General features: G+C 45.7%; 1 protein-coding gene across 5 annotated transcripts in view; it reads right to left on the bottom strand.

Annotated features, from left to right (window-relative positions):
• The window catches only part of HIVEP3 (HIVEP zinc finger 3), a 286,550-nt gene that overhangs the window by 61,271 nt on the left and 209,668 nt on the right, over positions 1-15,611 (bottom strand). For all 5 annotated transcript variants that reach the window (XM_063355653.1, XM_063355650.1, XM_063355655.1 and 2 more), the window contains 3 exons: positions 15,227-15,291; positions 4,650-10,311; positions 416-561 (listed from right to left, as the gene is read on the bottom strand). In XM_063355653.1, coding sequence (XP_063211723.1) covers positions 416-561; positions 4,650-9,767 — 5,264 coding nt within the window. In that variant the 5' untranslated portion in view covers positions 9,768-10,311; positions 15,227-15,291. The remainder of the gene's footprint in view (positions 1-415; positions 562-4,649; positions 10,312-15,226; positions 15,292-15,611) is intronic.

The raw sequence follows: 15,611 nt of genomic DNA, 5'->3' as shown, positions 1-15,611 counted from the left end.
CCACCCAAAACCCAAGCATCAGAAAAGATCTCCCCAGATCCTCCTGATAATGGCAACAACCATTAGGAACATCATTTTCAGGAGAAGGCTCTGGAAAGATTCAGAAGATGTGGAGTACACCTCTGTCACATCAGAGACAGCTATGAGATGTGTTTGTGCTCTTCAGCCATCTTCACTCAACCACCTGCTCAGAAAAGAGATCGGGGTGCTTGCTAACTTAAAGACAACTCAAAAAAACAAAATTAATGCAGTCCGGAGTAGCTACGGATCTCAAAGGCCAGGTTTTTACAGTTGCTGTCGAAAGGAAGCTGACTGCTCACCTCCACATGGCACCTTCACTGACTTGCCATCATTGTTATCAGTAACTCCTATACAACTGTGACACAAAAAAAGAGAAATAAAATAAGACACTTACCCTCCTTCAAAGATCTTGATCCTGACAGGCTCCCCTCTTTTGGTTACAAGAGCCTCTTCTTCTGATTTTCCTCTTTTATCCTCTTCCTTCTCAGCTCTAGTTATATCTTTTCGACCTTCATTAGAAAGGAGCGAAGGCAAATGAACCTATCTCCCCAAAAGAGCAAAACAATCAATGATTACATACAAAATCTCTCTGAGACAGACACAGACCAAACAGCCTCAGAAAGAGCCAGCAATCTACCGCACGTGCTGCTCCTGACAGCTAAGTGAAGTGATTAGGACATCCTCTTAACAAACAGGGCCTCTGCTTGTGGATTTTGAGCCCTGCTGGTGATGTTATATTCACTGTGACCGCTTACAAGTTTTTAAATCATCCCCTGCATCTGGTGGCTCAATATTATCCAGCTCTGGCCAACAGGAAAAGTGAGGCATAAAGAGATGTGTCTTGGCTGGGGTCACTCTGAGCGTGTGGTGGAGCCGTGGGTCTCTGTTCCCAAATCCACTGCTCTGTCCTTGGATAATCCTCTCTCTAATAGATATGTCTACAAAGGTTTAGAGAGGAGGCATCTGTACAATTCATATATTTAACTTCAACCTTGGGTTTCCCCCGCATACACCCACATTCACACAGATTTCGACCTTAGCCATCTAAACTCAATATAAATCACTTGACAGTCAAAGCTTTCAGGTGATTTCCTTTCACTGAAACCCCGTTGCCAAGGGTGCAGTACAGAGAAAGCCACAAAACCCACGGGAGAAAATAATCCTCAACCTCCCCAGATGTTCCCAGGGTAAAATTTGCTTTTTCACTGTTTAACTTGCCACCCCTTGTTTTGGCAAAGGTTTAAGTCAAGCACCGACATCTCATCTAGCATGTTTAATGGTATTTGTCACAGTATATAGACGTAAACATCATAGCTGCCTCTCTAGCTCTGTGCGATGCAAGGGGAGAACTCCACACCCGGAATGAAATCTTGGGATCTTGCCCCCCTACAACAAATAGCAGGGGTCTCCAAAGCTCTGCAAGAGGAAAGCAGATTGCCTTTCACCCAGGTTATGTTATACACGAGGGCAAGAATATCTTTGAAGTTCAATTGAATTACCCGTACCCTTGCTTTACGTGTAATTTATGGAAACAGACTGAAGTCATTTGAAAGATGAGGGTTATTAGAGGGATCTTGGCCTGAACATAGCCAACGAACTGGCAGAAGTCTAAAGCAGAGCTGGTCACCCTTTATTCTTTACGGTTGCTGGAAAGAGTGGCAGCTCTCAAGGGTGATTCATCTACCCTACCGTAGACACTTATCTTAAGGGGGGATGAATCACCCAAGAGGTGCCTCTTTGTCTCCCATGGTTATACAGGAAGCCAAAGCGCGACTAGCTCCAACCGAGACACGCAAAACTGAGTGGGATATAGCCCAGCTCCCACAGCAGCATGCTGCTACTACTACCAGCAGATTCTCAGCTGGAGGAGGGATGGACTCATTAAAAAGCAGCTTTGCAAAACTGAGGTCAAACATTTCCCGGTAATTTGCCCAGTAATTTCAGGAGCTCAGTTTAGAGCATTAAATGCACCTGGGGCCAGCTCACGCAGGTTAGCCCTTGTCCACGCCATCAGACCCACACAGACTTTCTAGATGCCTCCTGGGAATTGTCCCTGTCCTGTCCTATCTCCCTAAATGTGCCCAGGAGATGTGGGAGAGGGCTGTCAGCCCAGGACAGAAGAGTGCCAGGAACCATTTTAACAATTTAACAGCAGAAAGAGTCTCAAGCTGCTGTCTCTGGGCACGGAGATGTCTGTCCTCGGAGGAAATCAGTGGCAGGAGACCCACTGAGCACCTTCAAAAATTAAACCTTGACTGTCATGACTTCACCTCCTGATATGAGCTCCGCGCTCATAACGATGCTAGCAATAACCTTCCCACTTCAGTTCCTTATTTACTGAGGAATACAAAACGACTTTCTAGATGTAGCATGAGATTTATTTATTGCAACTTTTGAAAGCACAAAACATCGACAGATGAAAGGCACCAGAGAGCCAAAATCATACAGTCACTACTATCCCCTTTACAATCTCGTTTAATTTACAAAGTGTGCAAGCCCGATACAGTGTAATTAGCCATCCCTACATGCACGCTGGAGCCTACAGTCACTTCGGAATTGATCTGCTCGGTAAATCCCACTGGTAATTTAAAAATCAAGCCAAGTATGTAGACAGTATATACAGTACTACTGCTTGCTGGTAGCTTGCTGCATGCATAACTGTACAAAATATTAGAGCTGGTTTACATTTTATGTTGGGTTGACTGACAACTTATAGTTACATAAAGAAGAAAATATTTAAGGGAAACAGCTAGAGCGGAGTTAAGTGAAGGTTGAACTTTCAACCTTTGATTGATGCTACCGCTACGCAGCTCCCACTAAGCGCATCTTTCTGAGTAACCAGCGACGCCGCTTCCTAATCTGTGCCAGTCGTGAGCATTGGAAAGCCTAAACTGAGGATTTCACTCCCACTGATCATCTAATCAAAAATTATTTCTCCGCTTGGCGTGAGGCCAATTTGTCTCCGTTGAAATTAACGTAATTTCTGCAAACCGCGCTCCTGCAAGCAGCAGGTATTAATATTAGATTTAGGCTACACCATTTCCTAGGTGAATTGGGCAGGACTAACTCTTGCTTTTGCAAATTGTACCACGAAAACTTTAACTTTCACCCCCCAGTCAGCTTATAGGGTTTTGTCTGAAAGGTTTTTGAGGCTTTTGAGCAAATGCACGCAGTGAAACATGTATTTTGTTGGCTAAGGGCTGAACCATTCCCGTTTAGAGCTTCACTTCAGGGTATGGGGGGCTCATATTTCTGAAACACACACTTAGTCTGTATTTTAGCACCATGTCAAAGAGCAGAGCTCAGAGGAGCACAGGCACTTCTGTTAGAGAACGAAATCAAGGGTGGTGCAACACCGTTCAGATAAAATCCTTTGAAAAAGAGTGCACAAGTATCAGGCATTAGCGGGGTTATTGCACTGCACAGGTGATTATCTGCCCCTACGTCCCTGGAAATTCTGTCTTTTGGATTTCTGCAGAAGAATAGTGGAAATGATGAAGAGAAATAAAGTTTTATTGAATCAAAGTGTCTCTACTGTGCATTTTAAGACATATTTATAAGCAGCAGCTGCAGCAGCGATTATGATAAATTTAATATTCAGAGCTCATTTAATGATACAGAAATAAAATGAATAATCCATCAGTATAAATTGACTTGAGATGAATATCAAACTGCAAACATCTTTAGAGCTTTAGAGTTTGCTAATCTGCATGAACATGATCTGGATTAAAGGGATCTGTATGGTTCAGCATTAACCAAGAGGGGAAAGTCTGGCCTCAAAACGAGCTGTATAACACTAGGCAGCTACCAGAAGTGTCTTAAACACTTCTGTGCCCATATGGCCAACGGCTTTAGTGAGCTCTACTCCTGTGAAGCTGTTTGCCTCGCTCCCCTTAGCTCTAAAGACCAGTTATAAATATCCTTAGATACCTGGAAAAGCAGGTAGACAGCTAAGGACATTAACGAGATGGACCAAATGGCACGGATGTTTTAACAAGGCTCCACATCTAACCCACTGAGGCACTTTTATAAATGTCACTGCATGCCTTTACGCTTCTTTGGGGGCCTAAATACACTTGCAAATCTCCCTTTAATATTTTTAAATACTTTTAAGCATGCCTCTCCATGTTCATTAATGTGAGATCAGCAGATGCACAACCAGACAGAATCCCATTTCCCCAAGGTAATCCTTTTTCATTTATAACATGCAAAATGTAGGGAATTATAACAGCATTTATAAAAAAAAAAAAAAAAAAAGTTGTAAAGCTATTTGAAGTATCAAGACAAATGCAAATCAGTCTAATCCTTTGTGCTTGAGCAGTGGCAGTTCATGGTGCGGTGGTGATTCCTACATGCTCTTTTGATTACAAGGCAAGTAGAAACCGGAGAACAGAAATATGGCACGTTGCCTTGGAGTAGGCTTGCCTTTCTTTTTTTTTTTTAATTTTTTTTTATTACAGTGGGTTTTAGCTTCTTCATTCTAAAAGTTTCACTGAGAACAAGTGCTCACCAAACTGAGAGAGGGATGAATAAACTCCTATTAAACTAAGAATAGCAACTCCCCGTCCCTCATCCCCCTCTTCCCATGTATCCAAATGGATGAGGAGAAATATATAGGATTGCATTACCTCTGTCATTTTTGGCTTCCTGGAGCTGGACGGGACAAGCCTGCCTGCCTCTGGACGTGGAGCAGTAGCCATGGTGTAGGTTTCCTTGCTCACCTTCTGCTTGGACCTCAGGAGGGACAGGGCTGCTTTAGTGGATATACCTGGAAGGTTAGGATTATACAAGCTAATACACCAGCTGGCATACACTGAAGATCGTCGATCAACTTGCTGGATATGATTTGGCTTTATGTAGTTTAAATAGCACCAACTGACATTAGTGGTTGTGTGGAGACTGGGGAACTGAAGTACCTTCTTCGTATCTGTACCTTCTCGAGACTTCATTGCACTATGAGTGACCTCAGACAGAGGTGCAGGGCTTGAAGGGTTTGGTGGAGACTGCTCCACCAGTTCTTTGGAGTCTTCTTTCTTCACGGGTTGCAAAGGTGCCTTGCTGAGGAACTGCTTGCCAGCTGTCTGCTTATACTCTTCCAGTGCCTCAAAACTTGGAGAACCTGAATGGGACACAGCTTGCTGCAAAGTACTTGGGACTTCCTTTGGCTCTGACTGCTCTAAAGACAAACTAGGTGGTGTCTCAACCTCGACCCTGCCTTGGCTTTCTGCAAGAAAGCGAGATTTATCCTGCTTTTTCCCTTCCTCTATTGCACTAGGTGGCTTCACCACTTCCAACTTCTCTTCTGCTTCAGACACCTCCTCCTCTTTCACTCTCTTCTGCTGTTGTGTTTCCATTGTCAGCTCCAAACTACCAGCTGGAGAGAGCATCCTTTTGCTTCCACCAACTGTTGATGGGCCTCCTTCCAGTCCAAGGATGCTGTCTGATGGGGAGGTGAGTGGCATATAGCCTTTTCGTTCTGGTAAGGGCAAGGGCACTCTCAGATAGGGGCTCTGGAAAATGCTTCTTTGATCCTCTGTGATCATCTGTGCCAGATCGAAACCTAGTCCATGAACATCAGCGCTACAAACCAGGGTACCCTTGGGTTGGCGATCATCAAATTTTGGGAGAACGATAGAAGAGGAACTGCACTGTGACTGAGTGACCAGAATCTGGGACAGCGTTGTGTACATCGCACTCCCATAGGACGGCATATTTGTCTGTATGCGAACAGGGACAACAAGCGACACCATTGGGTCTGACCGTGTAGGAACAACGAGCTGAGACGCAGATACAGACACCGGAGGACTTGCTGTGCAGGTCAGAGGGTGCAACCTACTGTCCGAGCTATATTCTGTGCACGGGGAAAGACTGGAAGTTCCTGCTGCTGGGAATAAACTGGATTTGATCTGCGGTAAATGTCCACCAGCTTCACTTGGCAACTGGAGAGCAAACTGAGACTGAAGAGGCAGAAAAAAGGCTGAAGGGATGGGTGAGGACCCAGGGTAATGCACCGGCAGGAATGAAGGATGCTGCCTGAATGGCACCTCGGCAGGGTGAGACATTAATGGAGGAGCAATATGAAGCGGGCCTGGGTGGATGAGCGTTTGCGGAAGGGGCAGTGGTGGGGTCTGAAATATGGAAGGAGGAATCTGAGGCATGGTGAACTGAGCAGAGAGGATGTCAGACATAGTGTGTGCGGCAAAGAGCTCTGCAGACTGCCCTGGCTGCGGCAGGAGATGCTGGTAAGGAAAGATAGAAACTTGTGGGGACATGAACTGCTTTTCATGCAGCGTTAGCTGTGGTACGGGATGATGAAACACTTGTAGAGCTTCTGTGTATGGCTGGGTATAGGCTGGCTGAGGGCTGTCTTTTGGCTGACTCTTTTCACTTGGGTAAGTACCATGAGAGGGCAAAGGGGGTGAAGATGTTGGCTGATGGGGCAAACTTGTCGAAGGAGATTTACTTGAAGAAGGAATTGGATCTTCTGTCTCTGGACGGCCTGTTGGGGCTGAGTCTGGCTCGTGCTCTGGGTGTCTAGTGAGGGATGCCTGCCTAACTAGAAAGCATTTCCTTCTCTCCTGTGGAGCTGAGGAGGTTGAGGGGCCAGGGGTTGAGGCAGGAGTGGACGACAAGCTCCCATAGTCAAATGATTTACTGCGGGTCTCTGACATCTGGGAAGGATGGGACACATTCGGTGTCTGCTCAGAAGCGGATCTCCGCATTTCCCTGGAATGATGATGGTGGCTTGGTACCATCAACATATGTGAGCCAACGCCAGGAGGCTTTGGGTGGGATTCAGAGGGCTGACTGGTCGACTCCGACTTGCCGTGGTCTTCACGATCAAACGACACAGAGTGGCTGGAGCCATGGGATATGCTGCTTTCCTGACTTGGGCTTCGGGTGAGAGAGACTGATTCAAAACTGGACTCTCCGGAGGACTGAGCCATTTCTGCCAGCCGCAGCCTCTTCTTTTTTGGTGGGAGTTTCTCTGCAGGGAGCTGAGAAAGGGTCTGGCTCCTCTGCGGCCACTGAAATTCCTCTGTTTTCTCTGGCTCTTTCGGAGGAGGCTCTGGCTCCATTTCTGGTCTGTCAGGCTCTTCTGTGACCAGAATCTCTGGGACCTGGATGTTGGGCTGGCGTACCAGCTTGGGCTGCAGGGAGTGAGGCGGTCGGCTGTGCTGGGGTGTTGGCTGAGATGAGTACTGTGACAAGGGTTTCTCTTCTTCCAAGCTGCTCGCCTGCTCGACAGAGTCGGACTTCTCAAAGGAGCTCGTATGCTGGATGACGGAGATCTCCTTTGAGGTTGTTCTTTTCTCTTTGCCCTCCACACTCGGAGCCGGTTTGGTATTCCTGGAATGAAAGCTGGCACTGACATCAGAAGGTGCGGATTTACCTGGATCTGCTGGTGACTTAATGGATTCACGGGTTAGGTTTAAAGCGATGTCAGATGACGCCGGGTTTGCAAACTGAGTCCCTGGCCCAGTACTGGAGGAGGGAGTGTCAGACAACTCGAAAGCTGGAGGCTCCTCGTCGTCACCAAGACTCTTTTCCTTTCGTCTTTTTCGGAGCGGGGTCAGCTCCAAACTGCTCCCTAGCTTGTAATGCATCACCTGGGGCCACGTGTCAGGATCTGCAACGCTTTTCTCAGTCTCTGAAGAGGTATGGGAAGTGGAAGAACGAGGCTTTGAAAGCTGCAGTTCTGAGCAGTAGTATTTCTTATGGGCTTCATAATTGTCCCTTTTCTTATACCGAGCACCACATACGTTACACTCGTACATGAACCCTTTAACTTTCGGACCCTTCCGTGACTTTTTGGTAAGTTCGCTTTCCTTGGTTTCAGGCTCCTCGGGAGGTTTGGAAACAGTTTCTTTGTTCGTGGAGCTAACCTCCTCGGAGACATATTCTGTTCCCAAAGGTAGCTCAATAGCTGGTTGTCGTTTTAGCATTCGAGGATGGGAAGAAAACGCTTGACTGCGGCTTAAGACTTCAGGCTCCATGATGTGATCATCAAATGAATAGCTACCTCTAAAGGTATGTGGGGAGCTTATAGTGCATGCAGCAGAAGGCATTGAGTGGCTTCTTAGGAGAGGCACTGTCTCTGTGGCACTGTGGGATTGCTGAAGTGACAACAATGATTGTTCGGGCTTAATTTTTTCACTGTGGGATGTCAACACTTTCGATGCATCCAACTGGCTACTGGAACCAGACTTGATATCAAACTGAAACGGTTCTCTATATACACCAGACTTTGGAGATTCAATGCTGCTACGTCTAGATAAAGAGCTTCTTCTAGGCTTAACGCTATCTATTTCACTGGTATCTACAACAGCTTCATTAATTGTAATTAGCTTAGTGATGTGTTCAATAACCTGTGTTCTAGGCACAGATAACGGTACCATACTAGGTTTCTCTTCAGTAGACAGATGCGGAAACCCTTGGGTTGTGTTTGTACCTAACGCTGCAGTCCTTTGCCCAATCCTACCACATTTCCCAAAAATAATTTCTGCATAAGATTTTGCATTAGTATTTGGTGGGCTGATCTGCTGCTCTGCACTTTCTGATCTTGAGAAGTAGCCTGACTCGGTACTCCCTTTGCTTCCGGGGCTCAGGAAAGCTTGTTCATCTATGACCTTTTTCCGTTCACTTAAGCGGAGTGCAAGCTTCTGCTTTATAGTATGTGTATCTTCAGATTTATGGCTCAGAGCATGGTCTGATGATGGCTCCACAAACTGGGTGCTGTCCTCAAGAGACTGAGACATACTGGAATGAGACAATGAACACCGGTCGTGGCTGGAACCTTGGCTCCCTCCACTCAGCAAACTACTGGACAACAGGGTGTGCTTCTGCCTAGGTGAGAGCTCTAACGAATGGCCTGACATTGCACCTGTTTCCTCCTCTGAATCAGTGCTTTCTCCTTCTGTTGGCTCTTCGAAGTCCTCCCCGCCAATCCTTTCCATTTCCAAGCTCGATGGATACATCTCCGCTCCAATCCCTGAGGCCAGCCCAGCCTTTATTCGATGAGCATGAGATTTTCTATGTTTATACAAATTGCTCTTAGTCTTAAAAGAAAAGCCACATGGAATGCAAGGGTACGGCCTCTCACCCGTGTGTGACCTGATATGTTTTTGGAGCACACTTGGCTTCGCACAAGGCCTGCTGCAGTACTGGCAAATATATTTGCCTGGCTTCTGAGGTTTCTTTTCCTTCTTGTGCACTTCCTCAGCTTGCTTTAAGGAAACCTGCGAAGGGCGAGGGATATAGACCTTTTGAACGGACGGCATGTCCTCTCCAGGAATGATTGGTGAATGGGAAGGTAAGAGCTGGCCGTGGTGAGAGTGAAGTCCGGGTGATGAAAAGGAGCCAGAAGGACCTGGTCTTACTGGATCAACTAGCTGCCATGTGGGACCTTCAAGGACATGCTCTGGTTTCCCAGGAGACATAAATGCTGGTGACAGTGCGTGCTGCTGAAGCTGCGAAACGTGGGGAGGATGTTCAAAAGAGGAAGGCTTAGGTTGCTTCTGATGTCCAGTCTTCTCCTGAGACTCTTCTCTTGGAATCGGCAAAGAACCAGAAAAGTGCTGCTGCGATATGATATCTCGGAGAGGGGTTCCTTGCGAAGAAGCAGAGCTGCCCTGGTACGTAGCTGCAGATGAAATACTGGCTTGGAAAGCCTCTCCTTTGGGAAGCCTCTTTCTTGGACTTTCCTCAGCCTTTTTTGTGCTCTTCTGGCTTTGTTCAGGATCCATGACCTTAAAAGGGTCTTTGAATGCTATTTCGGGAAGGTTTTGGCAGGCTTCATTTACGAATAATAAAGGTCTCTTCTGTAGATTCCCTGTTTTGCCTGCATTTGCTACGAAGCTGGAGCCGCCAGGAGATGGTTGTTGATTTAAGATTTTACTAAAGTGTCACTAGTTGCTATTTGATTCAAAAAAAAAAAATGTTTCAGGGTCAATAAAGTTCACATTGGTAACACATGACAAACTACTTCAAAGAGAGAAAACTTTCCAAAACTTTTAGTCCAAATATTTTCCTTGTGAACTTGGTTAAGGCTTTAAACCTTGCCATTTTATTTCAGTTGACAGTGGCAAGCCTTCAAAGTCAAGATGCAACCCACAATGTGTCTCTTGTTTGTTATGCAAACCTTTGAAAACTTGAGACTTTGGTGCTCATCTCATAATGATCTTTTTTTCCTGTGCAAGGAAAATAACACTGAACGGTGTGTGTCCCCCTGTGTCTTCCTTCTGTTCCACTTTTGAGTTCAAAAGCCTTGGAAAAGTATTTCCCACGTTTCTGTAATTACAGCCAAAAGAAAACAAACAGAGAAAATTACTTCAGTATTTGTGTTTAAGTAATTAAATGCTGCTAGTTTTACAGAGGATGACAGTAAACATTTTGCACAAAAGAAATGCAGAATAACCGATTGAATGCGTACCATTCATGAGACATTACTTTTAATAGTAATCTAAACATAAATTGTAGTAAGTCAAACCTTGGACTCATGCTCAGTTTAATGCACACACAGCCTGGCTCTGTAGCAGTAAGCAAAGACAGCAACTTGAAACACAGTTTTGAAAAACATACTATAATGGTTTGAAACTTGAATTCTTCCTAATCTCCCGCAAACATTTATGGGTTTACAATTTTTATAATTATATTTCCCTTCCAAACAGACTACACAGCAAAGCCGACGAAATACAAAGCACCGCCTAATGCAGCACACACATTCACTGACATAGAAAAAGCAAATCTTTTCTGTGTAAAATCCGCTCTTAAGCTTGCAATAACCTTCGGTGTCGTTTACAACAATAGCAGGTAAAGAGGAAGCACACACAGCCTTTTACTGAAATGTTGCCTCTTTAATTTCCTGCCTTTTGCTGCCAAACAATGGTGTAAATCCAACTTCTATAGCATGCCCACATCTCGTACAGGCAGGGTGTCGAAATTGGCCGTAGATAATGGGGAACCCTTCTTACAATGAATCTGAATGGGAGGCTCTATTAAATCTCTATAAAACCCCCTATAAAACCCTGACCCTTGTCAGCAAATACAGCTAGTAAGGAGACACTCGGGGAGGAAACACTCTGATTCCACTGAAATAAGACAGCATCACCAAGAGAGGGAATATGGAATAGAAAGCAGGTGGGGTGCTCCTAAGGAAAATAAGGGTGGTGCTTTTTAAGTGAAGCAAATTGGTACATGTCATTTACAACGAGAAAATAAATATCTTCCTTCTTTACGACGCTATTACCTGCCTTAGGGTGCCGGCATTGCATTGGTTTCATGATGGGAAATTACTCAAAGCCCTGCTGCTGTGATCCTGCCCCATGCGGGGGGAGGGCGCATGCATGGGGCTGAAATCTAAACCCAGGAAAACAGGGAAGCACAGGGGACTGAGATTTTAGCTGCACAATGGCCCAACTTCCTCATGAGGAGCAGCAGTGGAGAGCCAGAAGAAGAGGTTGGTTGTGTTCAATATGAAGTCCTCCGAGGATTACACACTCCTAATTCATCGCTACAGCCCTGTGGATGCTCCACATTCAATGAGAAAAGAGAGACCTGGAGTGTAAGGTTTAGTTTAGCAGAGCCTAAAGATGTGATAACATCCTAGGATACACCGTGACCAAAGTTAAAAACTGGTTATTCTTTGGACAGGATTGATTTCACCTAAACTTAGATGGCCACAAGTCAGGGTTCAAGTCCTTAGACACATCTCCCCACACTGTGACTCAGAGAGGCAGGTGCCAATGAGGGACCTAACGTGAGATTTTTAGAGGTTGATTGCCCTGAGATGGCATCTCTTATTGATTGGATGAGTGGCTTACTTGGCCAGCTGTGACACCCGTATCTTAGGTAAAAGTAAAGAAAATCAGTTTTATCCTTAAACTTCACCTTCCTTTTCCTCAAATACAGGTTCTGCTCCCCTCTGGCAGGAGCTTCACATCTCCCCGGGACCTGCAGAGCACCCGCACTTGCCCCAACTTGCTAAGAAAGGTGCCTCCTGTTTATGGGCTTATTGCTATGAGGAGTAATTAATTACATTTTGCACCCCCGTTTTGGAGAGTGCTGGCTCCGTGATGCTACCTAACGCTGACTGTGGTCTGGGCTAGACTTAGAGCACCGTACTTAGAGCACAGGACTTACTCAAGATCAAAGGCAGTTGTGGAGCCGATTTATCAAGTTGATTTTTGCCCAAGATGCTGTTCCTTGCCCCGCTCATGACACACAGAGCCCATCAACTTGCTAGAAATGGATTTAAGCAGAGACTTTTTCAGGAAGCACAAAGTCAGCTCTGCCTCCCACAAGCTCAAGCACTCACATTTAAGAACTGCCAACTAGAGAATACTTGAAAGACATTTTAATAGTGTGTTTTCTCCTATAGCCTCCATATCCACTCCTAAGTGTATAATAATTAGGGCTGTGAGGAAGCTTCCTGAGATGATTCAATATCATCCCAAATGTTCAGACCATCCTCAGCCTCCTCTGATGAACACATGGGCCCCAGCTGATTTTGCTGGGAACTCTGCATAAAAGTTAACATTTAAAGAATTGGTCAACAAACAAGCACACCTGCTGCTTACAGCAGCGAGCACGGCCATTCTGGGGCATTTTGGGCTACTTTCTACACATTTTTTCAATTACCAGAAATGGCCCCTGGAATGGCAATGGCAAAAGACAATTCTCCTAGCTGGATGCGGTTACTCCGGATTGATACCTCTCCAAGGAAAATTCAACAATGCAAAATAAAGGGGCAGAAAAAAACAAAGTCCACTCAGCTAAAAACTGTAGGAGGATTTCTCCCCGATGAACTTGGAGGCACGGTAGAGGAAGGGAATGAGAGCTCCCAAGGATCTGGTTGCAGACGCCTACCACTGCTCTGCCCAGCTCGGATACAACCTAGAGTAGCTAAGGAGCATCTCTCTGCATCAAACCGGATAAGAGATCTTGTTCCGCTGTTCTCTCTTTGGCCTGGTGCATCCCTCCAGCTGGCAGAGACGAGAGCTGGTGTGGGTCAGCCCCACAGAGCTCCTCTGCATACAGACAGCTTCCTACTGGCTCCTTCTGCAAATCCAATGGGACTAACATGGGTGGGAAAACCTACTCTTTTTTTTATTTTTTTTTTTCTTCTTCCTCATTTTCCTTCCATTTTCTGTTCTCTTAACCTCAGTCAAAAATCTGTCTTCAGACTTCAGCTTTTTCATATTCATTACACTTTCCCAGTTCTCCCATTTTTTCTCAGAAAAGGCACATCTTTTGCTTTTGCTTTCAGCTCCGCCTCCTGATGACCCGCATAGTTTCTTCTCTCTGGCGTGTGTTGTGCCCCTACTATTTTTGCTTATCCCTTTCATTTTGCGCGTGTTCTGCACTGCGCTCTCTGCGGAAGAGCACGACAGCAGCTAAGGCGCAGCAAGGCAGCGCATGGCACTGGCACAACATCGGCAAATCTTTAAGAAAAAAAGTCACAGGGATTTTATGGCACATGGTTTCCAGCTGCTAACATTGCATGTCTGTGACCAAATCCAAAGTACGGGCACTAAAACTGGGGATTCCAGCTATTATTTCTATTCAAACATAACTTCTTAGGGTTTTACTTGAAATGCAATGGAGCGAACATGAACAGAAATGCCTGTTTCATTCTCAACGACAGAAACAAAGACTGCCACCCTGATGAAAGAAATCAATAACAAAATTCCTTCTGATTTTAATGGGACCAGAATTTTACCCTAAAGCCTGACGAAAAAATGCTTAGAAATGTTCTTTTAGACAGTCACAATCGTTGGTATTTTGAATTACCTTATTACGGCTGAGATGAATTCCTGCACAGAGGCGCAGGCACAGAGTCTCTCCCAATCCTAAACCTCACCTAAGTCCTCCGAAAGGGTTTGAGGAAGAGCAAACCAGTGTCCAGCCTTAGGTTGGTCCCTCTGTGCCTGGGACAATCACCACATATATGCAGCCATGCCCCAAACAAGCTCTTTACTAGTGGATTTGGGATTGAGCCGCCCCGTAAGTGAAGAGAAATGCCGCGGGCTGCACCTGCCACCCAAGCTCCAGGTGGGACCATCACCGAAAAGACACTGGAAGGCATCAGGACTTCCTCTACGTCAGTTGGCCTCCGGAATTCATTCCTTTCAAGCGACATGTGGAAAACTGCAGTGCTTGGCTTTCTGTCGCTTTCCTTTTGTTTCCAGGACGCTGAAACATCTCATTACAGTGGTTCCTTAAAACCCTCTTGGTGGCAAAACTGCTGTTTGCAATACTCAAGCAGATGGAAGGATTTTTTCGGCTGTTTGGTCACATCCCAGCCAGATCGAGATCCAGTGTGGTCAGCAGGAAGCTATTACAACTCTGCTTTTTCTATACTGTTCCAGCCACAGCAGCATTTTCTTCTATACACCAAAATTTGGCCTGTTTTTGAGGATGCCAGGCTTATGTGCTACTGGAAAATCCGCCTGTTTATTCCCCACGATAACTTTGAAGCCATTTGGCCAAATTGAAACAAATTTAACCAATGACCAACATAATTGACAGAAGTTAAATACATTTTTAAATCTCCCAAATTTTGTGATAGTGAGTGAATGAGGCAAAGCCCAAGCCCCTTGTTTCTACTCCACTGAGGGAAAAGCACAGCTCCCTTCTTACTGGTAGCCACTAAAAAGTCCTGTCTGCGGAAAAAGCTTTATTTAACATTTGCCTCTTTTTAAACTATGGATGAATCAATCTGGAGAGACACATCTGTGGAAAACCAGATCCCTCTTTTCAGTAGGTCACGCTGTTTCTCAGTTCTCACAAAAAATCTGCAAGTCCATGCTTTATCAAAGCAGATAAGGTGATGGACAGTGGGGCATTCTGCTACCCAGAGATCATCGTCTTTGCAACTAGATCCTGACCACAGCTTTGAACGAAAGGGCAGACGCCACCTTGGACGCTCAAAGTGATTTATGACTGAGGGGGATTAGCAAGGCAAACAGCGGGCAGCAACAGCAGATCTCCCGTCATTACCTCTTGTAACTAGAGTCAGTAATATAAAACGCTGCTGCAGCACGGGGGGGACTCGCCGGGCAAAAGTTTCTCCAATATATTGAAGAAAAAGCAACGAAAAGTAGACAAAGAGACAAGCAAGCCCTAGCCCCAGGTTGAGTCCACTGCAAAGGGCACTGCACGTGCCCAGGATAAGTCACTAGGGAAAAAAAACGAGATTACTTACAGTGGATTTGGTAGTCTGTAATTTTGGCGGTGTCTCTCTCTTGTTTGCCCACGATTCAATTCAGTCTGTAAAAGAAACAGCTCGTTGGAATCATAATGCGCGTATGTTAAAATGCCATCTCAGCAGTGAGCACACAGGACTTACATCAGGTGCCCTGATGGAGAGGATTGCTTGGTAACCGGAACAGTACACAAACTCAGTCCCAACAGCTGGAGAAGCCCTTAGTGACTGCATTCACCTCCTTCAGCATGTTTACCCTGATGGTGACCTGCCCGCTCGTAGAAAATGCGTTGCCACGGGGTATTCCTCCTCCCGGAGCGGGCTGCGAGGGAAACCACAGCCTGGCTGGTGTCAGCCGCAGGCAGATGCAGTGCAGACGAGACCA

Source organism: Chroicocephalus ridibundus, chromosome 19, assembly GCF_963924245.1.
Source record: "Chroicocephalus ridibundus chromosome 19, bChrRid1.1, whole genome shotgun sequence".
In the NCBI taxonomy this organism is placed as follows: Eukaryota; Metazoa; Chordata; class Aves; order Charadriiformes; family Laridae; genus Chroicocephalus; species Chroicocephalus ridibundus.
This window is presented reverse-complemented; position numbering and strand designations above follow the sequence as displayed.